The sequence below is a fragment of the Hirundo rustica genome, chromosome 7 (genome assembly GCF_015227805.2).
Source record: "Hirundo rustica isolate bHirRus1 chromosome 7, bHirRus1.pri.v3, whole genome shotgun sequence".
In the NCBI taxonomy this organism is placed as follows: domain Eukaryota; kingdom Metazoa; phylum Chordata; class Aves; order Passeriformes; family Hirundinidae; genus Hirundo; species Hirundo rustica.
The window spans coordinates 13,644,503-13,672,427 of record NC_053456.1 but is presented as its reverse complement, the minus strand read 5'-3'; the positions used below and the strand labels follow the sequence as shown (position 1 = coordinate 13,672,427).

The window sequence follows — 27,925 nt, the reverse complement described above, 5'->3', positions numbered from 1 at the left end:
GCTATGTGATTCATGGCAATAGTACAGTACTGCTAGGCAGGTGTGAAAGTGTTGGCGTTGTTCGAGGTTCAAGCAGTGTTGCCCTTCCTGAAATATGGCTGAGGAACACTCAAGGCGTGGTGTGTGATGGAATGAGACCATGTTCCCTGAGCAGGAGTGAGACAGCAGTGCTGTCCAGGAGGGAATCCATGCTTGGCCAAGAACCTCAGTGTGACCTCTCTAAACTCAGTCTGTGTGAGAAATACAGTGCATTACTGTATCTTCAATTTTTGAGGCAAAAAAGACATCCAGTTTACTGAGGGAATTTTTAGCTCAGCAATGGCTTTGGCCTTCTTGTACCTTTTTTATTCTGCTCTTCTTCACATGCAGAGTGCTCAGAGGTCAGTGTTTCAATAGCTGCTGCTGCACCTGTTTTGATTGTTTCCCTTTGTTTCAAGGACACCTTTTGTGTTTTCTGTTGCTAAATTGTCCTTGCAAAACTTCCTCTCCCTGTTATACTGGCCCTTGTCCAGCTACAATCTGGTTCTGAAAGTGTTTAAACATCGTTGTTATTTACTGCCACTGGTTACCATGACAAACAGAAATCAAAGGATTGTGAGGAAACATGTTTTTCATAAAATTTCTGGCCATCAGAATGAGTTGACTAAATCAAGAATAGAACACACAAATCAAATTATCCGTTGTTGGAAAGTATGTTTCTAAACGCCAGAATGATGGGAAAGAAATGCTTTAGTGTCATGACCCAAAATTCATCAAACTCTGGTTTTGCTCATAAACTTACAGATAAGGAATTTTTGCAATAGAATGACGATTGCTACCTGTCTCATTCTCATCAATCACATCCTGCTGAGAAAGCAGCAGCCTGTGAAAGCCCCAGAAATATTCCTGACTTAAATACTGCAAGCAGATCTCTGGCTTTGTGCTTCACAGGCAGCACACCAGTACATGTTAACATAGCTAGTGGTGCCTTATCCCTGCTAAATTTGTTTGTAAATTTGTTAAATTAACTCCTCCAGGTGCAATTTTCCAATAAAACTTGATTTTTATGAATTTTAGTAGGTTGCCCCCGCCCCCCCCCCCCCCCCCCCCCCCCCCCCCTTTTAATTTATCCTCTTCCATTTTGGCTGAGGAACACTTTTTTGAAGCAGACAGGTCCAGCAGTGAAAAACTTTGCTTGAGGTTCAGCACTCTCCTATTCTTACTGTGCACTTTTCTGGTAGTTGTAATGTTTTCTTTTGTTCTATAAATTGCAAATCTGAAACACTAAAACCCATAAATAACTTCCTGCCCCAAAATTCTGACACTGGCCCTAAAATAAATTTTTTTTTGTTTACACTTTCTTTTATATCTGAGCTCCATTCAAGTAGATCTTTCCAGTTGTTTACAATGCTAAGGATTAAATATGCTTTGTAAAGTGAGGCTTTGGCATGCTTTTGTGACACCAGAAAACAGGTCTTTAAGGAAGACACACGGTATTATGACAGTCCTGATAAAGATGCAAGACACATCAGCGAGCTACTTTAGAAGCCTAACTTTGTTAAGACATTCCAACTGACAAGCTGTTCACCTTATATGGTGATGGGAAAGGGCATTTTCATCCCTCAAATACTTTCTTCCATTAAGCATAGAAAGCTCAGAGTTTAGATCTTGCTCCTTGCAGGAAACAATACTTTTAAGTTGTCACAGAGACACACAAAGCAGTCACACGCAGACGAGATTTCGCAAGGCAGAGGTCCTTCCGATCCCAGCTCACAGCTGAAAACCGAGAGAGGAAGAGCCCCTTTGTTTATTCTTTTACTTTTTATACATTTGTGGGTCTAGCAGAAGATTGGCTTTTTGGGGTTTCCACCCCTCAGCCTCGTGGCCAGACGAATTGTCAGTTACAATTGTTTTCAGGTTAGAAATATGCAAACAAAGGACAGAGAAGGAAAAACAAAGGATTTGTTTATATTACTGCTGTGGGAAAGGTAGAAAACTGCTATAATATTCTACAGTAACTAAAAGATCTGACTCCATTTATGAAAATCAAAAGGCTAATAAAGAAACTCAGAAAAACCAGGGTAACATTAAGTGATTCTGTAGCTACTATCAGTGACACAGGGAATAAACTTGTAGAAAGCTTCAAGTTTTCTAATTTTCAGGAATCATTTTTGCCTGCTAAATTAGTTTCCAGATAAAAAACATTCCAGTATTCGCACTCTTGGTGGTTTTGCAGTCAGGATTTTAGTTAACAATTTAAGCACCTTCATGGTAGATTGCTATGGATTTACACGCGGAGAAAGCATGAAAGGAAAACCATACCTGCAAAAGATTCCCTTTGGCACTTTTGACAGGAATGCGTGGGAATGACCCTACAGGTTAGATCTAATCTACTGGTGTGAGCTGCCAAATCTCTACTGTGCAATCCACAAGGGCAATTTGATGGTATAACCTACACCTTACCCCAAACTTCACAAGGCCTCTCTAATTTCCTAAAATAAAGTTCCAGACTAAAGCTGGTAGTGTTGAGTAGAGAATGAAAAGCCTGAGATTACACCTCATATTGTCATAATTCCCATGCAGCTGTGCATGATCCTGCATTTTGGAGTTTCACAGGTTTCAAAGCCACTCGACAGCAATCAGGCAACACTGTTCCTGCTCCCATCTTTCAGGATTTTCCTACCCACAGGCTTGTGCTTTTGATTCTTAGCAACTCCAGCATCTCTTATCACGATGGGAGCATCGTGATTGCTGACTGCTAGGTTACAATCTCAGACAAAGCCTTGGCTGCTAAATTACACTCAAGTAGGTCTTTAAGTGCTTTCCTGGGCAACCCATTTTCTCTCTTGATGTGCCCGTTCATTGCATAAGAAGTGCTTGAAATTCATTCAATCCATGTGAATGAACTCCTTAAGGCAGTCATTTCCTTCTCAGGGCTTTCCTAGGCATGCAGACTAGGAAACACACAGGAATATTTCCTCATGCATCCGCTCACCTAATCACTGTGGTGGTGTGAAAATTGTTTTTTTTAAGTTATTAAGTTATTTTTGTAAGATTTTTAAGTTATTTTTATAATGGTTGAGTCCACTGTATACCCCTGTGTTCTGCATTGGTTTTCCCCTTATGAGTTAGGACGTTTTCTGTCATTCATTCCTTCCCTGCACCTGTCGCTGTCAATCCCCCCCCCCTCTCCTCGTGGTCGCCCTGTCTGTCGCTCGGAGACCCTTCCCTGGCTTCTAGAAAACTCCGGGAGGGGTGTCGAGTGATAGGCTGGGGCCCGGGAGACCCCCTCCCATCATTTTGTGGTTGGTCCCTGGTTTTAGGGTTCACACCCCTGGTTAACCCCCGATTCCTGTGACTGGCTGACCGGTTGTCGCCACCCCCGTTTCCACCCCCCCTTAAAACCTGCCGCACGCCTGGCCCCAGGGTCTCTCCTGGGCAGCAGGTGCAGCGTGCAGAGCCCCGCGCTTCCTCTGCCTCAATAAACCTACGTTACATCCTGCTCGGGAGAGTCCACCTTTCATTAGCTGCCGGGGTTGCTTTCGTCATCTACGTGCCCGTCGCTGGTGGTGGGATCCAAGTTCCCACAGGGAGGAAGCGGCGCGCTTTGTCCGCCGCTCCGACCTTACCACGTTGCCGCAGTGAGACACTGAGCTAGCCTGTGGCCACGCTGGTCAGCGTGAACTGGACACTGTGACAAATCACCTTATGAAAAGCTGCTGCTAATGGGACTTTCCTGGTGAGGAACAACCCAACCTTATCTCAGTGAATCCAGGGATCTGCTTTGCAGGACCAACCCGAATACTGACCGAGTTGTTGTGGCAGTGGTGTGTAAGCAGTCTCTATTTGTAGGCTGAAGTGTGCCTTTAGAATTCGGCTATTAAAAGTTTAATGATTTTGTCTTAAACATTCATACTATTTATCCATGCCTGTCCAGTAAACAAGGGAAATGTGCAAACTGAATGATAGTTCATTAATCCAGTTCATGATTCAGACCAGACAGAGATGGAATTCAGAGGAGGGTTTTACCTCAGTATTTATTGTTCTTTCCTTCTTCCATACCTTTGAAAGAGAACTTTGGATATAAAAAGATGAATGAAATACCACTTACTCAGTAATACAGAGTCTGGTAAATTTTTTGTCTATTTTTTTAGTGTGTATCAATTGACCTATCACAACATACCATACTAATCTTGTGTTATTTTTAAAAAGTTTTAATTTAAAAAGATAAGGTGAGGTTCTAATTTTCTCCACTCAAGATGATACTAAGGTATTTGATTGGGTTCAATAAAACATTATAAACTTCTGAAAGCACTGAGGATTATATGGAGTCTACCAGGCAGCTTTTGCAGTTTTTAAAATCTCTTTCTATAATGACTGCCATTTATTTTATTTAATATTCTCTATATAAAAATGTATTTATCATAACTGTACTTTTCCCAGGAGCTTTTTTGGTTCTTTGTATGTTCTATTGAAGACATTATTCCCCTAGACTGGAAAACCAGGTCCTAATGTGTCCCTGTTTCCTCCGTATTGCAATACGTTTCTTATCACAGGAAAGCTAATGAAGTCTTAACACCTCCATTGTTTATGCAACTGTGGTATGTCCTCCTTGCCCTTTGGTTTATATTTGTGCCTTGCCAACACACTGCATTCATGAGAAAATCATTAATCTATTAACCTTAGCATACTGATTTAATTTACAAGCTATAGTTAGAACTGGTTCACTGCAATTGCATCTGTAAAAATGAGTAGAACCAACTTCTGAAAACTTCATGTTAGAAATATGTTAATTGCTCAAGCTGCTCTCTGGCCCATTACAATATCAGATGCATCACACTAAGGCCATGCTGAATGAAAAAAAGTCATTACCTATTTTAATATTTGCCAGTAAGTGTGCAGTACCCTGCCAGAGCTGGCATCTTTTTTCCCGAAGGGTCATCAGCCTGAACCCATCAATTTGACATATTCGGCTGAAAAAGTCATCACCATCTCCCATTAGACTATGAAACACATTAAGGCTGTTCTTTCAAAATGAAGGAACAGTTTCTCATCTGTCAATCTGGAAAAGAGACAGAATAATTTGGCTGCCACTTGTATACTAAATTATTATAAAGAAAATAATGGTGTCATATAACAACAACAACCACAGGATCTTTCGGGCAAGTAAATGGATAGTGTTGAAAGTGTAAGTTACATCATGCAGATTAAAAATACCTACAAAATCAAAATGCTCTGGGCCCAATTCTCTTGTTATCCCAGCTAACAAGTACTTTGTCATTAATTCTAAACAGACAAAGTTCAGTTTCATTCAAATAAAGGTCTGTTCAAGATTTTTGACACTTTATAATATAGAAAGGATAAAAAGTAATTATCAAATTAGTTTAATTAGTTTAGGATTGTCACGCAATTATAACTGCATTTGATTCTAGTATATAGTGTTAACAAAATAGTTTTTCGCTGTTCTAGAATGTTATGAAGTAAATAAGAGAAAATATATTTTACAATGTTTGTGGAAGTAAGGGCTTCACTCAGAGTTTATCCTTCTTTTGTGAAGCTGGATTGTCATTGAGTCTTGGGGAAAATCAGAGATGGAGAGATATACTAAAAGTCATCTTGTCAAAAAGTAATCATGTGATATGCCATAATGATAAGAGGGAAAAGGAGAAAATAATGAACTTTGGGAAACTATTTTAGGTTAAAAATAATAATGATCTTTTAAAACCACTTATCAAATTTAAAAAGAGAAAAAAATTGTTTTAAAGGATTATATAAAAAAAACCCACACAGATTTTTTTTTAAACTAACTTCTCCATTTATCCCCCAATAGAACTGAAAAAGAACTGACAGTGCCCTCAAATTCCCCTTTCAGTCTGAACAGTTTGAACCACATACTATATATATATATATATATATATATATATATATATATATATATATATATATACACTTTTTTTTTTTTTTTCTGTTTTGTTTTGTTTTGTTTGAAGTTATTGGAGACTTTAACTTCATTGTTCAGGGTTGCTGAATACCTACCACCAATTCTGGTGGCAATTAAGTCCGTCTGGTAAGAGCATTAAAATGGCAATTCCCCCTTAGAAACACTATAAATATTGCAGTGACCAGTTTTTGCCATGCTTATATGGGAAGGCTGCTCAATGTCTGAAGACCAAATGTGTCTTCTTATCATACAAAAGTCCATGAAGTATGATAACCTGGAAGAAGGTCCAATCTATTAAAAAATGCTGCATGTGGCAATTTGGAAGTTGTGTCCTCTTTTGTCTGCTTCATATGTTCAGTTATATCACTACAAAATTTCCTTACTCTTCCATGGAAATAAGTTAATTAACCAGGCCATCATTTACATTTTTCCTCTATAGATGTCAAAGCCAACTCATATACAACGCCTTCCTGGGGAAGACAAATTGACCTGGAATTGTTTAATTGAGGAAGGAGTGGCAAATGGAGTATAAATCAATCTCTCATGTACCGTCCATGATCAGGACATTTTCCTGCCTTTTCCTCTCCTCCTCTCACCTTTCCCCTCTTCATTGGAGCAGAGTACTCCTTTTGAAGGCTTTATAATTGGGAAGGTTTTGAAAGAAACACTAAATATCCAGTGAATCTGATGATTCTTGCTAATTTCTGACTGACTTTCCTCCAAAGTCAACAATTTTAAATTCCATTCACTTTTTGTTGAATCAAAATGGGAACAAACCAGCCATTTGCTCCTACACTGAGGTCAAAGCCGAATAGACAGGAGTTGCTGGCTTAACTGATTAATCATTGCAAATGTTGCAGATGATCATAAGTAATCAAGGCAGCTGACCATGGGCATAGTGAAAGCCCATCTCATGACCTGTAACTGATATTTATCTTATAGTTTTTAAGAAACTGCTCATGAAAACAGATACCCCACTGATCTAAACTCTTCATGTTAAAAAGATAAGCATAAAAATTTGAGTCAGAATTTTTTCTTTATTTAGTGAAAAGCCAGAGGCCAAGAGATCTTGGAGTAGGTCTTTATTCCTTCCCAATCCCTTGTGTAAGGGGTTACATGAAACAGTAAGACAACTTAATTGCTAAACTGCTTGTAATTATTTACCAAGACAAGCTTCTGATTTGTACCTACCAGATCTACCAGCCTCAGACATGACTCTCAAGCCTTTTGATAATATCATAAAAAGGATAAGGTGATCTCTGTTTCTTAATGTTTTTGTCCTTGATTTTATGACTGAAATAACTTCTAAAGATTAAGTTTTGGTTTACATTTGAAACATACTCTCTTTTATGGACATGGCACTAAGCATTTATGGATTTGGCACTAAGACAAACATTAGTTAAAATTATTCCCCTTAACTAAGACAGTCAGAATGAGTTGTTAGAATTTGAAACATTTTCATCAAATACATTCAACAACATTTTTATACTGATTTTCTATCTTCCTGCTATCTGTCTCACTGTCCTTTTACCCTTCACAAATTTTGACTCCGTTATTCAACTCCAACAGTTTTTAAAGGAAAAGTAGGCAGAGATAAGGACTACTTCAGTTTTCATGAAAACTGCAGACTGGAGAGAAAAGGGAGACCAGAGTAGCCCAGCATTAAAGGAAAGGCACTGAGGACTTAGCATTTTTCAGCTCTGTTTAGCAGCAGTCAGTTGTGAGGTAACCACAATCTTTCCAGCCATCAGGGCACACAGATCCAGAAACCCTGCAGCTCCCCCACCCCCCGCCCCCACCATGGGGACCTGCTGATATACTGGGGGTGTACTGTATACTGGGGGTGAGACTTAGGGGACAGAGATATAGATCCAAAAGCAAGAGTGTTTCACTGACTCTGTTGCTGGCAGAAAACTCATTTTAATGAGCACTGACATGCTGAGATAGAAACATGGCCATTATTCTATTGAGGTTGATAAATGTCTCTTTCTCATTGAGATGAAAAACTTGACCTTGTGCTTAAACTAAAGATGATATGATCAAACTACACATAATGTCGCCTAGATACCACCTGGAAACTGGTGAAAGCCTGGTAATATTGTAAGAGTTCAAAGAATGTACCAGACTCCTATCCGTAGAAAACTGTAATAATTTTCCCAACATGGGCAGGTTTCTCCATTTATGCTCATTCACACTGTCAATACTTCGTAGTGAAGCAGTCCAACAGGTGATAATTCTTGGAAATGGGAGTTCTCTGTGCCCCGTCCCTTGGCTTATTTGATATGAATTGTATTCAGCTCAATCCAGCTCATACACCAGTGCTTGCCTAAGGCACTGTCTACTGTGCATTGCAAGTGGAAATGTCAGGATGTTTAGCATATGCTCTTCAGGGACACAGAGATCTTTCCTGGAGCACAGATGAGATTAATATTATTAATGGAGATATCTGTAGTGGAAACTACTTTCCAAATGCTTTGAATATTGAGCATATTAAACAAAGAAAATAAAACATATTGAAACACCTTAGAAACTTGCAAGGCAAATAGTAGCTCAGGGCAACAAGATTTCTTATTTCCCAAGGTTTCTTCAATGAATATGCACGTTTCTTTTGCATATCTGCTCTGAAGACAAAGGCCACATTATTATCTGGAAAACATTTACATATCAGTTCAAGCTGTCTGAACAGAGTTGAGGAATTTTAGCAAAACTTCTTTACCATCTATCATTCACCTGAGCAATTCTAGAGAGATTGTGCAATAATTGTTGGGGGGAAAAAGGAAAAAGGAGCATTTGTGTATTATTTTTGGACAACTCTCTGGCATTATTTGAAAAATAGCATATTGAACACATTAACAGAGCTAAGCACGGAAAGACCTGCGCTGAAGCCATATACTGGATGTTTTTCAGCACAGACTTATATTGTTGTGAAATTCATTAACGGTTTACTGCTAATGTTCTTCTCTCCTAATGCAACACAAATGTTGATGACCGTGTAGGTGGGAGGCTAATAACCAGCCTGACGAGATGTTTGACTGCTGGAAAGGAGTCTGTGTGGTCTCAGCTGTCTCCACAGGTGCTGCAGGAGGATACTAATAGGCAGTTGGCTGAGATGATAGCTGTGCATCTCTTCCAACTGGAGCTATTCTGTTCTACCCTGTTCTGACATGCCTTCTTGCAAGATCTATTCAGCCTCCACACAGTGTAGTGAATCCTGAAGTATGGTGTGGGAATTTCCTTCCCATCAACCAATAAGCAAGCTTAAAATAGGTTAAAGAAGTCTAGCTTTCTAGAGTCTATAATTAGGCAAAATAAATCCCAAACATTATTGTTAGAACTCCTTAACCATCCCTTTCCAAAGCTTGTGCTGAGGGCTTAACCTCGCTATGAGGTAGTGAGACCCACTTTTTTTGCAGAACTTTCAACATGCCCTGGTCAGAAGGGCTTGATATCTCCTGTAGGTGCTTAAATGGGATCTTACCCTCTATGTTTTGCCCGTTAAATTGGAGTCATGTTTATGGAAGGAAATTAATCATGCCAAAACTTGATGCTGTTATATTCTTAAGTAGAAAAGAACTTAATTTAGTTTAATCCTCTAATAAGGAGTATTTTTTGTGTTACTCTTCACTTGAATGGCTCGTGAGTTAGACAGTGTTGACTTTCATGCAACCTGGAAAATTATAATTTCCGAGGCTCTTGTTTCTCTTTCAAATCTGGTTGAGACTAGTCAGTGGACCCAAAAGTTCTTGATGAGAACTGGCAGATGGATGAACAGATGATTAGGCAGACAGATAGACAGCAGGAACACAGAAGACTCATTTCATTAGGAAACTGGACTGAAAACAGAAGTAGTAGTAGCTACTTGGATAATATTCATATTCTGGTCACCAATCTAAAAAATGCCATGTTTTTGAAAACATTTCAAAGCTTATAGATGGCATCCTTAGTTTAAACAACAAAGGAAAAAACAAAGGAATATTGCTGAGACTTTTTTCCAGCTCCTTTTTTTTTTTGGTCAGAATGCCACATTTTTATAATTTGGACTGTATTTTAAACCTTTAAAGCCAGACTCAGTTTGGACAGCCCTGGAAATTTCAATGGAGGATTAATGCATGTCATTAAGCAAAGAAATATGGTCTAGTAGTTTTCAATGGCAACAAATGCTTGCTGTGGTTCTTCTCTGATCAACATATATTTCACTTTCAGTAAAGCCTTTGGGCTGCTCCTAAGTGCATGAAATATCTATGCAGGAAAGTGAATTGTTGTGATTTGAGCTGGCTGCTACATTCCTGCAACAAAGGTCATTCTTGTTCCTAAACATTTTCCTTCCAAGCAGAAAACAAGCTCACCAAAAGGAAACCTCCTTCCCCCATTTAATATTTATTTATTTACTCATATTTATTATTTACTTAGAGGGCTATTTACTTATTGGCAAATTGATCCAAGTCAATCTGCAGTCTGACTGTCAGCTGATCCATTAACAAAGAGAGGTTGGTTAAGTGCAGGCAGAGAGGGCAAAAAACAGGAATGGTCTTTTGAGTGGTTGAAATACATCATAAATCTACATACTGGGGAAGCAAGTTCCCCAGAATAAAAGCATAAAGAGAAAAGCAGCTGTTTAAAACTGGAGACTTCTTTTCTAGAGTGCTCTGAGCAGAGCAGAGAACTCCAGACATTCAGAGTCCAGTGACTCCTTTGAACTAGAGTAGCTCTAGAAGGCCATGGAAAAAGTTTGGCTTGGTATTTCCTATGTAAGATTATATTGGAATGCACTGAGAAGTTGGCCCCCTCTCTCAGCTGTCAAATCAGGATCCTAGGGCAGAGCTGTTACCCTGTGCCATCCTTCCTTCAGGGCTGCTGCACCTCCACAGGCAGGGATGGGGCTCTGTGGCCAGGCAGCAGCAGCAGTCGCTGCTGGCCCTGCTGGCCCTGCTGGCTCAAGGCTCTCCCAACACACAAAGTGAAACACCAAGTGGCTCACATTTGCAAGAGCTCTCACAGCTAAAATGCTCCTGCTTCCTTTGAGATCAGTTCCCTCACACATTCCAGCTGCTCAGTTGGGCCAGTGGCGGAAGTTTTAAAAACTGCATTTTATGAGGGTGAGAAACATGATAGAATCAAGCCAGAAACATAATGTATAGCCTCTGTCCACCTTCTCTGCTTTCCAGCTTCCCAGTTTAATTCACCAGTTGATGCTGCCTAACAGGTTGCAAAAGTCTGCCTTCTCAAGCAGTCATGAGACAGCCTGCAAATTTCTCAAAGCACTCTCATAATATTTCAAAACTATTTACCATGGCCTCTAGAGAAGTGTGCCTTGTACAGTCTCATAAGGTCAAGTTATCCTGCTGAAACACTATTAGTATAAAGAGAATGAAAAAAAAAAGAAAGAAAGAAAGAAAGAAAAATTAACAAGCCAACAGCAGTAGCACAGCCCTGGAAAATATGAAGTCATAAGTAGAGTTCAGCCAGAGCAGACTCCCATTAAATTTTGTTTAAGAGCCAAGTTCCACCCTGAGATATGTGTGACCTGCAGTTTATTTCAGGGGTAGCTGTGCTGTACTTCATGCCATGGCAAGGCTTGGACACAAGTATATATCTGTTACAAGAGAGGAGTAAAGCCCACTTTTTTTTTTTTTTTTTTTTTTTTTTGCTCTGTCTGTATGGCTGAAATAGAAAACTTAAAGAAGTAGATAAAACAGGCCACAGACTCCAGCTTTACAGGGCCTCTCTGTCAAATTTAATTCCTTCTTCCACAAGACCTGAATATCTGTCTTTCTAAATCTACTGGGCTCCTTTCACGAGACATGCTAGTCTTGCTAGTCTTTCCCTGTTTCCCTGCTGCAGCCATGAGTGTTAAACACACAGGCAGGAGCTCTAAGATTGTCATTCTAGCTTCTTTGTTCTTGAGAGTCCCCTTAGGAGACAGTCAACATGAAGAGCTCCTTAGGAGATGCACATGCTTTTTAAAGAAGGGTCATGCACAGCACTCTGGCTTTAAGACCATACCCTGGATATTTTTGCCTGAGAAGTAGAAGGTTCACTTAATGAGGAGGGGAGAAGGGGTGGCAGAGATGTTCCCTACCATGGCTGCATTCCAAGATGGGCTAGGTTTTCCAGCACATTTGTGCTGTGCTGGGTTGCAGAGCTGGCTTTAGACAGCCTTTTTCACTGCTGGGGTGAGCAGCTGCTGCACAGATGGAGGGGACAAAGTCATGGTCACACCCACCTGGAGGCACTGGAGTTACCTGGGAGAACTGGACAAAGGAGTTCTCTGCTCCCTGCCACTGGCTGTGCATTCAGTAATGCTGAGATTCAAAGGCTGAATTCTTTCAAGTACAAGTTAAAAGACCTGGTTCAAGAAGAGCGTCAGACAAGGCTCAGTCCCGCCAAGTGCCAAGTCTGGATGTGAGCAGGAGGTTAAAGTACTTCATATGAGAAACTCTGGAAAATGCAAGAGCTTTTATACCCCAAGGCAATAATTTAAACACTGAATTACTAATTCTGGCTCAAAACTTTCCCATTCCTCAGATGCCTTGTTGTTTGGCCTGTGCTTTAACTCTCCATTAAGCATCTGCTACTGGCTCTAGTGGGTCAAACAGCCCATCAGCTCCATGCTCAGAGCAGCACTTCCGTGGGCTGAGATGAAAAAGCTTTTAAGTCCTGCTTAGGCAAGAAAACCCAGCACCATCAGGATCAAACCCACACTGGCTATCACTTGTCATGGATTCTCTATGGGATGGGAAGAGGTGGCATTGTTCCTGGGAAAGGAAGTATCTTTTCCTTGAAGCTGGTGTAACCTGACAGCTGGTGAGGGCTAAAGGAGGCACACAGGCAGCTCTGGTCATGCTACAACACCACTTCATCGTGCAATGGCAGTGAAACAAAGGACAAACAAAACCAGTATCAAATCCCTTTAGCTAGAAGATGGATTGGAAATATCCCAACAAGGTTGGGGAATGGAAAAGACAGATGTGTGTGGCCCTGGGACTCTGGAGAGCGATATGACCTTTGGCCACAACTGATATGCCATGGCTTTGTGTCTGTAAAGGGATGGAGTTTGCATTTCTTGCTACATCTCCTCTCACCAAGGATATTTTCAGTGGAGGGAGGAGTGGGAGGAAGTTATCCTCAAAGGGATATGGATGCTCATGTCCACAGACAGCAAGCTGGTGCCCTAAAGTACCAAGCAGTGAAAAACAAAATCAACTGGAAAGATGAATACCCACATTTGTGTGTATTTCCCTGGCAAACTTCCCTCAGCCACCCACAAGTCCTGGACCTTGCTCTGTGCTGCAGGCAGCAGGGCATGACTGGGGAGGGTTCAGCCCCAGCTTCTCAGGTGAGCTGTGAAGGAAATCACCTGAGTGGAAAATGGCATGTGCTTCCTGTTACAGTTTCCAAGCCTCTTTTTCTATTTCAATGAGGAAAATATACCCCTCTCTTCTGGAATAAACCTCAGACACAATCTTCAATTGCACAACATGTGTTTTTCCCCCTCCCACATCTCCCCCAATGACTGCTGCAGTTTCGTATCTGACAAAAATAGCCATCCAGACCTCCAAAGGAAGGAGCTTGTATTTCTCCCTCTGGCCAGCTGCTGCCAGCTCTGCAAGGCCCTGGGGCTGCACCATGATTGAGAGGGGGGAAGATTCACCCAGAGATTTGGTACTCAGGTCCCTTAAGATCAGCACAGTGGGAGCAGCAGTGTGGAAGTTACGCTCCTGTCTGCTCTGCTCCTGGACTCTGGAGCAAACAGGACACAGGATATGCTTCCTGCCTTGGGAAGGCTTGCAGCAGCCTGGGAAAGAAGGCATGACCTTTCCTTAAAGGAAATTCAATTTGTGGAGACGGAGAGGGAGGAAAAGTCCAGGCTGCATTTTTTTCTCAAAAAACAGAGTCATGCAGCTGTACCTCATCTCACTTACTCCCCTCTTTAAAGCTGATTTTGTTTATTTAACAATGCCACATTTTAAAGAATTTCATGTCTCTTTGTCAACCCATTGTTGCTCCAGTCAGTCACGAGCCTTCTGACAGAAGTCAGAGGCTGTCAAAATGAAGGGTGTCATTTACTGCAAGCAAAGGAAGCCAGAGGAGGTACCTTCAGAGCAGAAGGGCTCAGCTCATGCTCTGTTTCCAGCTCACAAATGGTTATGTCCCCAGGATGCAGAGATTAAGCATCTCACACAGAACGTGGGAGGAGGAAGAAGAGTTTTTGTCTGAGATTCACAGATTTTAATGGATTCCAGAAGGGGAAATCTTTTACCCTGGAGCAACAGCAAAGTTCAGAGAAATGTAAAAGCATTTATCTCCCCAGTTATATTCCTGCCTGCCAAAAGCAGGAGGGGTGATTTACTCTGCCTTGGTACAAAGAGTCCATTTTGGATCATTAATCCACAGGGGGAATGAGCTCAGGAGCCACAGACATCTTTTCTTAATGTGTAAAAACCTTGAATCAGCGGGAAGTTTTATTTGGGAGCATACAGGATCAGTTTATCTTTATTTTCTCCTCACTACCCCCAGTCTTCAATGGTGTTTCCTACAAGAGTTCTAGTTACCATTGATAAATCACTTTGCCTTCATTAAAATCTGTGGTGATAGTAGACGAAGCTGCTGTGAGCTAAACTAAGGCATTTGAAGCAGAGTAGTATTAAAAACTTAAGATCTGAAATCAGCAAATTCTGATACAAAGTCCAATAAAATCACTATGAGCAATCTCAAGTTCCAGGGTACAACAACACTGATTTTAGCACTGCAATGACAGCTTGCAATAAGTGAGGCAGTTCCCAAGAAACTCTACAGAAATGGGAAGGACACAGAGATGGTAGATGATTTGTTTACAGGCCAGGATCTCAGGTGATCTCAGGTGATGAAGTTTTCTATTTACAGCTAGAGCTGTACAGAAAACACACCAAAACTTATGGTAGGAAAGGGGTTAGATCTGGTGGACACCACTTGTTAATATTTTCTCATTTCTTTAGGAGCAACAAAAAGAAAAATAGTCTCATTTTGTCTCACTTTGTGAAAGCACCTGAAAATATTTCTATAATGCCTCAGTTGCTAAGTGAGGAACATTATAGACTGTCTCTCTCTCTATATATTCACAATATGCGGGCATTTACAATATGCCGCTGTTTTATGGTGGATGGTATTTTATATTCTTTACCTCAGCAAAAAAGAAGTGCAGCAGGGAATTACATTTCTGTATTCAAATCTCCCAAGAAGCACTCCATGCTTAGATTTGCCAGGTTCCACATAAATCTGGTAGATACACATCCTTGTTATTGTAAATGACTTATAAGATCAGAAATGTGGCTGAAAGGGAAAAGCTGGCTGGTGTCCTTGGGTTTTATGCTCTCATGTGTGTCTGCATGTGCACACAGCATCCTTTATTTTGTCTCTTTGTCACACAGTTAGGCTTTGACAAATTGAAAAGTATTAAGATTAGAACAATCATGTTTACATGTGTTACCACCTGCTACTTCATTTCTTCCATGGTGCTTAAATGTTCAGGCATGTGGCTTTGAAACACGGTACCTTTAATGCACTTAAAAACCCTGCTGGATTTCCAGCTCTCTTTGATCTCCACAGTCTAGAGACTATCTCAGAGAATATAAATAAATGTGTTTAGGGGAAAAATATTTTCAAGGAGAAACCCCTTAAGTCCTTCCAGCTTGATATGCATTACCAGTTGATGTCATACCTAAGGTTGTTTTTTGCATTTTATCTTCATGCTTCAGGAGGCTGAAATCTCTATCCAGAATCAGCAACTTGATGAAGAAACTTGGGAAGACAGAGGTAGTCACTGCCACATGAGCACCTAAGTGTCAAATAATTATTTGGTGATTCTTGTTTAGAAAAGAGATGGAGGGAGGAGTGATTCTGTCCTGAGAAATTTACAAACTAAACAAAGTAAAAAGGATACACTTTTGCAATGAAGAAGCCTGTATTTTGTCAAGAGGAAATGGGAAGGATATGAGAGGAAAACTTGCTATTAATCATGAGTAGGAAGGAAACATTAACTGGAGAGCTGGAAACAGAGGAAAGACTCAGATAACCGAGGGTATGAAAAAAATATCTTCTTTTGGGGCCATACAACACTCTTTTCCATCTTTCACCATCCCAAGTCACCATGTGTCACTACTCTTGTCATAATGGCTTGGATTTGTAGTAATTTCAAATTGTCCCCTGTACAGCAAGTGGAAATCAAATCTGGGTTCTTGGGTCAGGGTGTGGGATTGTTAGCTTGGGAAGAGGTGTTTTGGGGAGCCAGATCCATTCAGTTATAGAAAAGGTAAGATTGAAGGGTGTTTTTCACCTTTTTAAGGATGTTCATGGGTCCAGTCACTACCTGTTGCTTGAGCTGTAGGTATGACAAGTAGACAGTTCTTAGGGGGAGATGGTAAAGTGCCAAAGGAAATCAGCAAGGTTTCAAAAGAATTCATTTCTTCACATTAGGTGGACACAGCCTTCACAAGGAGGACCTACAAAGCACTCTTTGGATCATATAATCATGGAATAGCTTGGGTTGGAAGGGGCTTTAAAGACCATTTGTTTCCAACCACATCTCCACAGTCAGTGACATCTTCCACTAGACAATGCTGCTCAAAGTCCCAGTCAATGTGGCCTTCTTCTCCCTGACCTGGTGGTGTTCTTCTTGGCTTTGGTGATGTTAGCAGAAGTGGTTCACTCTACTCTTCATGACCGGAGCACGGATAGGTTGAGTAACATGACTTTTCCTGTTACACTTTTTGACAGTCTTCAGACCACACTGAGTGGTTTTGCAAAGGAGTGAAAAAAACATTTTTTCCCAAAGCAAAAGGGAAGATGGAACTTGGTTCCCAACGGCAGATTTGTTTCCTGGTGTACTCAACACTTAATGCAGGGTTTTCTGTAGAGAGAGATACAGCCTAATTCTGTGTATAGCTCCTCTTTCCAGTGAGGGCTTAATTGCCATTAGTAACTGGTAACATAGCTTCTTTAAACTATGAGTTCAGTGTGGGGAAAACTGGATTTTTATGTAATAGAGTCCAAAAATCAAAGGCCATTGATGTAATTATGAAAATTCAAGAGAGACAGACAATAATCATCTCTCCCAATCGTGCAATTCAGAATGTAAAAAGCATGTCCCAGTTGTAAATAAAAACTGCTATGTGATGACAGGAAAGATCTGGAGAGGGGAGGTGGTGTTTCATAGCAAGCTGTGAAGATGAGGGAGCAAAGAGAAATCAATAGAGAAGAGGGAGGGTGGAAGAGAGCGCAACTCTCAAAGGAAATAAAGCCTCCACCCAGATGGTGACAGGGAAAGATCTGTGTCTTCCTGTCCTGTTCTTTTCTTCCTTCCCACTGGCAGCACTGTGGAAGGTCCTTGAGAGAAGGGGGGAAATGGCATTTAACAGCTGGGACCTGTGTGTCTCATATGTTCAGACACGAACATTTACTTGTGAGCTAAGAAAGGGGCAGACAGGTAGGATTAGCAGGTGCAGAGGACATCTGAACTAGACAGCATGAGAGGGCAGGTGTGAGAGAGGCCACAGATGCACCAAAGATTTAATTTCCTGCTTGCTTTGTTGGATGGGACTGGGATTGTGTTCATTACACTTGCATGAACCATCAATAGAAAAGTAACCTCAGCTAGCTCAGGAGTGCTGGTTATAAAGTTGCAGGAGTAAAAGACTAGACTGTCTCATAATAAATTGGTAAACTTCTAGCCCTAATACATGCTAAGAAAATCTTGAAAGCAGGATGCAACAATATATTCCAGAAGATAGCAATAAAATATTAAAATCCAGCATGTCACTTTAAACATCAGATTTTTGAAAATGTACACAAGTTTCCTGAACTCTTGGATGATTATATTTTTATGGCAATTCTTCACTATCCACTAGAAAGTCATACATGTAACTCATTCTACTCATTCATACATGTAACTCTTTAATGACTTGTGTTTAAGTGATTTGTGCTCTACTTGTCTCACCTAAGTATTATTTGGTTTATCTAAAGTCAGCCATAAAGACCTGCTTTTTCATGCCTCCTTAAGTGAACTTTCTGAAACATCTAACTAGCAGAAAAGAAGTATCTATCTTGCTTTAGTCTTAATAAGAACACTTTTCAAAGAAAACGAGATGAACAGAGAAGTTTGCCTACCAAAAAAAAAAAAAAAAAGTTAACAACTGGAATAACAATTCTGTAAGATCTATTCCAGTATAAATTAATCTTCTCAACTGTTTGAGGGGGACACACAGAGTCATGCAATATGATTGAGTTGATTCTTGAATAAGTATTTTGTTTCCAAAGGAAGGTAGTTTTTTTAAAGAATAACTTTAATTTTGGTATGAATATACTAATATGCTCAGTGTTTCTCTGCCCTGACAAATTCTCCCCCCTACCAAATTCTCCCAGCACAGATGAGCTAGAAGCAGAATATAAACCTGAACAAATAAAGCCATATAAGGTGTGGAAAGGGTAGTGGGTATAAATACATGTGTCATTGTATATGCATGAAGAACCACCACATGCACGCATACAGATGCAGGGTATATTGAATATACATACACTCTGGGTGTGTATATATATGTGTATAGACAGAATTCAAACCCATTTTCTAGGTTTGGTGTTACTAAAAGAGTCTCTGCTTGCAACTCTGAACACCTGTACATATGTAAGGATTTGATGTCTGATTCTGCATGACTGTGGCCTTGTCACACTTGCTCTTTATGGTGTGGACTGCCTCATAAAACTAGATATCCTAAACAAGTAGTCCCCAGTAAAATAGGCATTTATCACTCACAATAACAAAGAACTGTCTCAGGGTGTGTTCAAAAGCCCCCCTGCAACTTACTGATAAAAAGCTTAACTCTGTTTCAGGGCTTATCTAAAGAAAAAAGAGGTAGAGACCCTCATGAAATAACTGAATTTTTTTTTTTTTTTCCCTCTTAAGATGAAAAAAAGAGGCAGAGGAAAGGAAAGAAAAATCACTTTAAAACTCCAGTGCAGCAGAACAAGTTTAACCCATTGAGATTTTAAGTGAAGTTTTCTGCTTCATCAGGAAGAACCCTGTGGTGAAACATATGTCAAAAGAGAAGAAGATATGAGAAACTGGCCTCCTTTGCATATGAGATGATTAATTAAGAGGAAAATCACTTAGCCAGCTGTCTCATTGGTGAAACTACACGTGCAAGGTACATCTGCAATAGGGGAGCAGTATAGCACAGGCAGTTTGCTATTGATTTCCATGCTAACAGAGCAGAGATAGGAATCTGGTGTGAATTAGATTGTGCTGACTCTTTGAGAAACAGAGGAGTCCAGATTTTATTTCAGCCTCAAATTATGAGCAGCGTGTCTGTTGTTGTAGCATTGCAGTGTTGGTACTTGATGCAATTATCAGTCACAAATAAATTATCCAGAGAAGAGAGGCCCTTCCTCCATTTGTGTTCATAAATTGTTGGCAAACAAAGCCTGGTTTCTCTAAGTGACACTTTTCTCCATCCTCCAAGTAGGTTTTCAGAATGCTTAGCAGCTGGTGAATTTTTTCATCTACTCATTACTGCAGTAATGCTGTCAGATTCATCTGACTTAGAAAATTGAGTAAAACACTGTTGTCTGCTGCCCCAATACTTGCCCTCCTGAGGTGTTCCTATACTCTTGTCACTGTGGCATCTGGGTTTTTCATGCATTTTCTATCACAGCTTGTATGTGAAGCAAAAAATTGTAAACAAAGTTCCTACTTATGCCAAATGCTGTTTTCAAAATTTTCTGATCTTTCTGTGGGAAACAAGCAAGCCAGTTGCTAAATAACTTCTGAAATATGTTTGGGTTTTTTTTTTTTTTTTTTTCCTGAGAATGCATTACAAAATTAAGGAGTGGGAAGCAAAGAGCTGTTGCTCCAGTGACTTTACTGGAATCAAACCAACTCCTACTTCTCCAGCTTTTCCCAGCTAAAAGCTGCCGCACCAGCAGTGTCTATGGAGAGCAGTCATTTCCCTCCCACCTGTAATCGCTCCTCTTTACCAGCCTTTTGAAGAAGAGGTGACTGTACAGCACCTAGCACAATCAGATCCCTCTGTTGGCTTGAATTTCTCTATGCTATGGGAATACTAATCCCTCCCCAACAATAGAGACAGGCACTGCACAGAGCACACACACAAATAGACTTTCATTAGAGAATACAGTCCTGAAAGCATGTTTTACAAAAGACTTTGCTGATTGGACTCAGTCATTTGAACAGTGATGGATACAGGGTATATTACACAAGAGCCTAGAAAGAAAGGTGCAGCAGTATCAGCAATGAGATGCAGTCACTGCATAATTCTGTAATATTAACAGGCTTAAGCACACAACTAGCCATAACCTGAATCTTTAACATCTACTGTATATATATATATATATTTAAAATTATGCCCAGCAAAGCTGAAAATCATGTATTTTAAAACAACAAACTCCTATTTGGGTTGATATCCTCCCTATTCTCTCCAGCTCAGTGGTTTGCCAACATTTCTGTTGTTAATTACTGAAATTTCAGGTGCATTCTAAGCCTTTCAATTCCCACACTTTCACATAAGTATGTCAGACAATGCGGGTGTCAGGAGAGCCCTGGGGTATAAAACCAAATTTTCCAATTCATATGCACAGTGGTGGGAAAAAAACATACAAGCAGAGACATTCCATTTACATAAATGTTTGTAGGATATGTTTTGAGATTCCTGTGCTAAAAATGAGAGGTTATAATCTGTAGGTTTTCTTGTGTATAAATGCTCACAGGGTTACCAGCGAAGACCAGATTTTCATAATCAATAGCCTCTGTTTTTGTTTATCACTTACTGTCACAGGCAAGCACTTCTGTTGATTAAGGGCAGTGAAATCACATATATTGCCAAGGTGTGAATAACACAGTTAAAAACCTAAAGGGTTCATTCAAGGCTTTTCACAGGCCCTGTGGGAAAGGAAAGTGGTATTGCTCCAGGAACATATAAAAGAAATAGTTTGCAGCCCCAAAATATACCTCATTATGAGTTAAAGATGCGGCAAGGCTGTTCTCAGAACCACACTCCCCACTGGCAGAAGTCACTCTGCCATTACCTGAGGCCACCTTTGCAAGGTCTGGGCCTCTGTGAGGGGACAGCCCACACATGAGTGACTCACTCTGCCAGAAGCTCTAACTGCCACTGGGGCAGGTGGAGAAGCTTGGGCTGACAGAGCCAAGAGCTCCTGCTTGTGAAACAGAGGCTGCAGCAGACTCTGCCCTCCTAAGCAGGGCAGTGCCTGGGTTACTGCTGGAGGACACCTGGCAATGCAGAGGGAGTGCATAGAGCTCTAGGAACTGGCTTCGCTTCACCCACTTCCTCACCCTCTTCCTCTCTCTGTGGCTGGGGTGTGGCCTGAGGACCAGCCTTGCTTCTTGGTTTCCTTTTCTTCTGTGTTACACACATCAGAACGCTTCCCTATCCCCCCTGGAAGAGGACCTTATCTGTCCATGGATGATGAGGAAGAGAAGTCTCCACAAACTGCTCTCCTTAACTACTAGCTCCTTTGGCAGCTGACATTTGGAGTATAAAAGGGAGCAGATAAACATTCCCAGCCTGCTGAGTACAGCTGAAATCCTGTAAGTTACAGAGCACCTTTGCCAAAGGGGTGAACACCTTTGACCCATAAAGATGGCTTTGAATGGATCACTGCCTCCCCAGGTTGAATCTTTGACTTGGTGACGTTTGTTGTCCTAATCCTTCACCTCATTTGAGCTGTCCCACTGCCTCAAAATAGGGTCACTGCAGTCTAAAAGGAAGAGGGCAAAAGCTGCCAGCTGAACTGAGATTGCCAAACCTGCAGAGTTCCTCAGGTTTCATAGTTAAGTCAGGCAGCTACTGCTTGTACATCTGAGCAGGAAGCAAATGCATCACAGAGTTACTGTCTCCCTCATGTCTGTACAGAGAGCCCACTCTGATAACTGGTGGATATCTGAGCTGGGCATGGGAAGTGCCCAAGGTGAGATGGTGCAGAATACAGAGGCAGAATAGATTTACAGCCTTCACAGGGCTGAACATTTAAAATCTGAAACAGCGCATGCTCCCCCCTGGACTGACAGAATCATACTGCATTTATAGAATGAATAAAAGTTCCTTATCAGCCATGGGTGAAGACAAGGAGATAAGCAAAGTACATGAGTAATTAGGTAACTTAACACTGTTCAGTTTACATCAGTTAGCAGCTGCTCTGTTGTCTCACCTGCAGGTATTCAGCAAAGAATTCATATGTTCAGTATAGTAAAAAATTTTTGATGACTTTTTTATGCATTTTCACACCCATCTCAAAGATTTTCACTGTGGCTGTGAAGCAAATTTGTTTTCCCAATTATTCTGCCTCTCTGGCAAACATCTGCTGCCCGTGCCTCTCAGTGCCTGTCGATACACTGAACTTTCAATTGTTTTTTGTCTTTCTTGTTTCTTTCAAAAATAACAGGAAATTTACTAGGAAATAAGACACTTTTCCAAAAGACCTTCCCTCAAATCCTCTACCATTATCAGTGCACCAAACTTGCATTATACAGAAATACAGTATTATTACTTCCCTCTAACTTTTGTTCCGAATCTATAAATTTGATCTAATTAAACCAAACCAAACCAAAGCAAACCAAACCAAACCAAATATATTGTGATCATTTTCCAGCCAGGATACTTCTAGCTGGATTGCAAGCAATATATTTTCATGGAGAGAATCATATGATCTTAAAATAGTCCAAGTTGAAAATTCCTGTCTATATTTTGGAAAAAAAAAAAACAAAACAAGAGAACCTGATGCATCTTCCTTTTTATGAGTGGGCAAAAAGCCCAAATGGGCATGAACTCCTCATCCAGTTTCTCCCTAGGGTCTTCTGTGGGGTCTGACAACCTGAGTCTGCCAGAGAAGTTGTACGTATGTAATGTACTCAGGACTGTAGAGCTGGTCCTGGATGTGTCACTTGGCCAAGGCTGTCACTAAATATACAAGATTGGGTCTGGACCCTAGCTGACATTTCACAATACAGAAGAAGAACCTCAGTGAGTCATGATCACCCTCCTGGACATGTCTGGAGAGCACCAATAGCAGAAATTTATGCAAGCTTCATCAAACCCAGGCTCTCAGAATGCCAAATTAGCCTGGCTGCACCTTTCCTGTCTGTAACAGAAAACAAGCAATAGAAAACAAGCTATAATATTCTAAACTGCAGAACAAAGTAGAATAAAATATTAAGATAACATCTAATCTTTCTTGTAGGTTAGAATCTGCAAAAAAGGACTAAAGGACTAAATTAGAAATTGTTGGTTGGGATTCCAGAGATTCTGCTTACTATGTCTTTTCTGCTGGATCAGCCTGCCTCATTCAAAGCTTGGGAAATATTCTCAGTGTCTACAGTCATACAGAACAAATATCATTACAGCAGTACCTGGATCAAACCCTGAATTGCAGGCTGCTCCAAGCAGTGCTATCTGTACTTTCTGCCTTCATTACTAATACTATGGTATGATAAACAATTCTGCTATTGGCAGTTAATTTATTAAAAATAAAACAAAAGTACTCTCTTGAATTAAAACAAGAAAGATCACACTAAATAAATGAATTAAAAAGATATATTGCAGTACCAAAAACTCAAGAGTTTTTTGCAGCTTATCAAATCATAATCCACCCCCTTTCCTTCACTTTTCTTTGTAATACTGTCCCAAAATGAACACTACCATACTGCAGCTGAGCCTCTGTGCTCACTTGACTGTTTGGGCCAAATTCTCTCTTTTAAAATTTACTGAAATATGCATAGTTATGCAAACAGAGGACTTGCCCTCCTGTACCCTCTCTTGCTAAAAAAACAATTTACTTGTCCTTAAGCCCATGTTTCTAAATTTCTAGGAGTAGAAACACATTGTGGCTTTAAATATAGACTGTCAGTTTGTGGCTTGAGTCTCATGTTACACACAGACAGCTTGAGACTCTAAACGCAAGTTGGGCAGCACCATTACTATCTTAAAAAAGCGTCAGTACGCTTTCAAAATGCTCTATAACTTCATTCCTGAAGGCGGGGGGAGGGAAAAACATTCAAATGAAACTTTTCTAAGCTGGGGTTTAGGCGGAAACATTACTAACTTTGCTTGGTCTATTCGTGAGCCAGAGTTTGCAGAGCCTGTTTCAGTTCTTTTCTCACACACGCACACACACGAACACAAAGAATAAAGAAAGAAAACAGCTTCTTCACAACTTTTTTCCTTCAGGATTAGTTTCAGGCATTCTTTTTTTTTTCCCCCATATGAAATGCATTAGACAATCTTTTCCTTAAGCGAAGGACTGATAAATCCACTCTTATTTTAAGGGGGGAGGGGGGTAAGGGTACTCACGTGGTTGAGATGTCGCATTGTTTTGGGAACTCATAATTTACGCCTTTGAAAAATGCCTTATTTGTGTTGACAGTCTCTCTTCCCTGCTCAGAACTGACGGCGGGATTGAACAGAACAGCTGGAAGAACCCAGGAAAATGCTCCTCTTGTTCAGGCTCTCCTTGCCTGGCTCCTGACCCCTTTACAACTGGAAAAGGAAACAGCACATGTGTCATTCTCTTTTGCCTGTGTAGCTCACATGAGCGGGGAGGGGCACCCATTTGCAGATAGCAGTAACTGTATTCAAGTTCTGCAAGTTGGATGTATTCCACCCCTTTGCTTTTATTAGCCAGCAACCAGTGGAAAGAAAATGTTTTTTTCATTCTCAGCCAAATCTAGACACACCTATTAAATCCAGTTCCCCAAACCTTCTCCACTTCTGTTGATGTTATTTCTTTTAAGCGCAAAATTTCTGCTGAATCCCTTTCCTAAAATGTCTACCATTAGTGGGTAAGATTGAAAGTAGGACTTCCAATTTTCATTGTTTCAATCATCCCCCTTAACTCTCACAGTCTGACAGATTCTGTCCTTTCAACAGGTGAAAACTGAGGATGGCATTTATTGGGTCAAAGTAGTTAGGTCAGCATTTACCATGAATCTACACTGTGCTCAAAACAAGGAGGAACCTGTGGCTACAGCACAGGCTGAGGCACAAGTAACTCCAGTCATGTCTCTGACAAAGGCTTCCTATGGCACCTATGGCAAAACTTTTAATCCCTGCCCCAGTTTGCCACTGTAGAAAAAAGATGAGACACCTGGTTTCTCCATAGTCTTGGGGCATTTTTATTTTAATGTACAGGCAGGTGTTATTTATAAATAAGATGTGTTTATTGGGCTGTTGAGGTTATTTTACATACTCCACTGTAAGTTTTTCAGCCTGGACTAGGGTGCCAGCTGCCTTGTTTATATAGCTGCCATTTAAAGCTGTATGTTTGGCTGTCTGCATGCTGTGCTGCAGTCAGTGGCATGTAGTCACTGAAAGTGTGTGTGCACAGCCTGTAGGTAGCTGACATGGACCAGCATGTATAACTGGTATAGGTTATACCAGAATACAAGTAATTTTAACGCATTTGACTTAAACACTAAGAAGAGTGGACAAAGTTTCCATTTTCTTGGGGTCTATTATGGAGTCAGGATTAATTAACAGCCTGTCTGTGACAGCTGAAACACAGTAACCATCAGGATGGAAGTGGAAAAAACCAGAGTAATGAAATTCAGGCTGGGACCATCCTGTTTTGAAAAATTGTCACAGGATATTTCTGTGAAATCATCTCAGTGACTTCCTAACAAGACTTCAGTGCAGTGAACTTGGCTCACAGTACTTATTTAACAGCTATAGGGTGGAAAGAACAGTGACTTATTTGCATGCCAACGGCAACTAACAGCTTGTTTGTGAACACGGATGCAGTAAACTATTTCGGTCAGCATTTCCACACTCTGGGCTCGTGGTAGAGAGCTCTGGAACATTTAGTGATAGAGCAAAGCAAGGCACAAAACAAAGACAGGGAAATAATAGGAAAAACTGCTGACATTGCTGTGCTGGCTAAAGCTCTATAGTGTGACATTCATTTACACCTGATAGCTTCTCTATAAAAATACTGATGGGCATGTTTTTGATTACTGCTTCTTCTGTGTAAGAAACAAAATACGTTCAGGTAAAATTGTGGCTTTCTGTTCTGAGGCATGAGAATTGTTGTCATGCAAAGTTTTTACATTTAAATCTTTCATCATCATGATAAAGGACAAGCTGCGTGGCCTTTGAGCAACCTGGTCTAGTGTAAGATCTCAGGAGGGTTGTAACTAGACGATCTAACCCAAACCATTGTATGATTCTATGATTTTGTGATCTCTAAGAAATTTCAGAACTTCTATTGAGAAAAGTTTCCCTAGCTGCTGCAGATGATGTGAGGGATGGTGGTAGTGATGTCTTTATCATGTTAGAGCCAGTGATGTGGACCGTCTTAGGAAATTTGTGGCAAACTACTCAGAATGGCATGCATGATTAGGTCTTGGTGCTTAACCTGTCTGCATCTGTGCAACATTTCCTGCATCTGTCTGTGTTCTTATTAAAACTACTCTGCCCACCACCAAAATCACTGGAAGAGTTATACCCAAGTTTATGTAGGAGGATTCTGGCAGATCCAAACTCACTTGGGGAAGTCCCTTTTAATGTGTTATCTTCACTTTTCTTGGGAGTTCTTTCTTTGATTATTGAATGGACTGATGTTCCCAGAAATCAGAGAGCCATTTCCCAAGGCTGTTTGCTCTCAAACAGGCCATTAAAGAGACCTGCCTGACCTTTTCCACTCATCATTAATGGAAAATATGTGATGTTGACAAGGGAAGCAACATGTAGCCCAGCATGCTTCCGGGGGAGCCTGAGACTGGGCACTGAATAAAAAGCATCTCAATGCTCTCAGCCAACTGAGGGACAGGAGGCACCAAAGGAACCCAGAACAAAAGATGGGAATGGAGTGCTGGTGGGGAAAATGTGTGATTAATCATTATTTTTTAATTTGACTGAACTCTCTCCTAATCTTTAAGTAGCGATTGCTTTTGGCAAAAAACACAAACGCTCCCCAAAATGGATAACAGAAGGATATTTAAAAGTAATTTTTATCTAAAGATTGTGGCATTCATACAGGATTCACCAGGTCTGTGGGATAACCCAGGTATGCTAGGAAATGTGTGTGTCTGCTCTGTGGTTTTCATCAGCATCAGCCAATTACTTGATCTTGAGGCCATGGCGTTCCCATTAACCTATAGAAGAGTGTTCCTTTCCTGCCCTGGTAAATACTTTTACATCTCCAGCCTTTGAAAGAGTCTTTTTCTGAGCAAAGAAATGAAAATTCTGTGTTTTTTTCCCTCAGTAGTGATTTCAGATGTGACAGTGCTTTCAGGTCCACAAGTGTTAGGTCAGAAGTGGGACCTCTTTTGCCTCCGATACTGCAATTTATCCTACTGCTCCTAAGCACAACTATGTAATGAATGCATGGTCAGGCCCACATAGTTGTTCTCTTTGATGCTATCTTGCTCCAAGATAAATGATATTTCACAGTCATTCAGACTTGGCAAGCTGATGCTGCGTGCTGCAGCTGTTGTTCCCAACAGGAAGGGAGGGTTTAGGCTGCGCTCGGAGGAAAATAAATAAATAAAACAAAGGAAAGAGGCTCTCTTCAGGAACTTATGCTGTACAACAACAGGACACCACACTAGAAATCCCTCTCTCTGATGGATTTTCATGGCAAAGCTCATCCTATAAAGGCAATGGCAAGATTGAAAGAGGCTGAGTGGAAAGCTATCTGATGTCCTTCACTGCCCACCCTGCACAGCCTGTAAGCTTCAGAGAAGGTGTTTGGATCCGTCACCTGGCCATATGAGGAGACGATGTAGCAGCAGTTGTACCTGGCTGCGCGCTCAAGATGTGCCTAGTGACAGCACTGGTGGGCACATTCGGATGAACCAGTGGCTCAGTGTCCCTCTGGGCTGCGTGCCATGGCCAGCTGGCGGAGAGGTGCTGTTGGCTTTCTGCTCTCTTTGCTGGCTACACACTTCAGGCTGTCTTAAACATGGCAAGCTGCTGAGCTGTGTGAGGTTAGGTGGAATCCCAAATT

The 27,925-nt window shown here is 40.8% G+C and overlaps 1 protein-coding gene across 2 annotated transcripts in view; it reads right to left on the bottom strand.

The window, feature by feature from the left end:
• GYPC (glycophorin C (Gerbich blood group)) overlaps positions 1–24,461 on the bottom strand; it is a 34,980-nt gene extending 10,519 nt beyond the window's left edge. Inside the window, exon 1 of one of the 2 annotated variants that reach the window (XR_009208021.1) lies at positions 24,274–24,449. Coding sequence is in view for 1 of the 2 variants with exons in the window: in XM_040068847.1 (XP_039924781.1) it covers positions 24,274–24,307 (34 nt within the window). In the remaining variant the exon portion in view is untranslated. Of the gene's footprint in view, positions 1–24,273 lie in introns of both variants that reach the window. The other variant, XM_040068847.1, reaches the window with a different exon arrangement.
• Between the last annotated feature and the right edge of the window lie 3,464 nt (positions 24,462–27,925).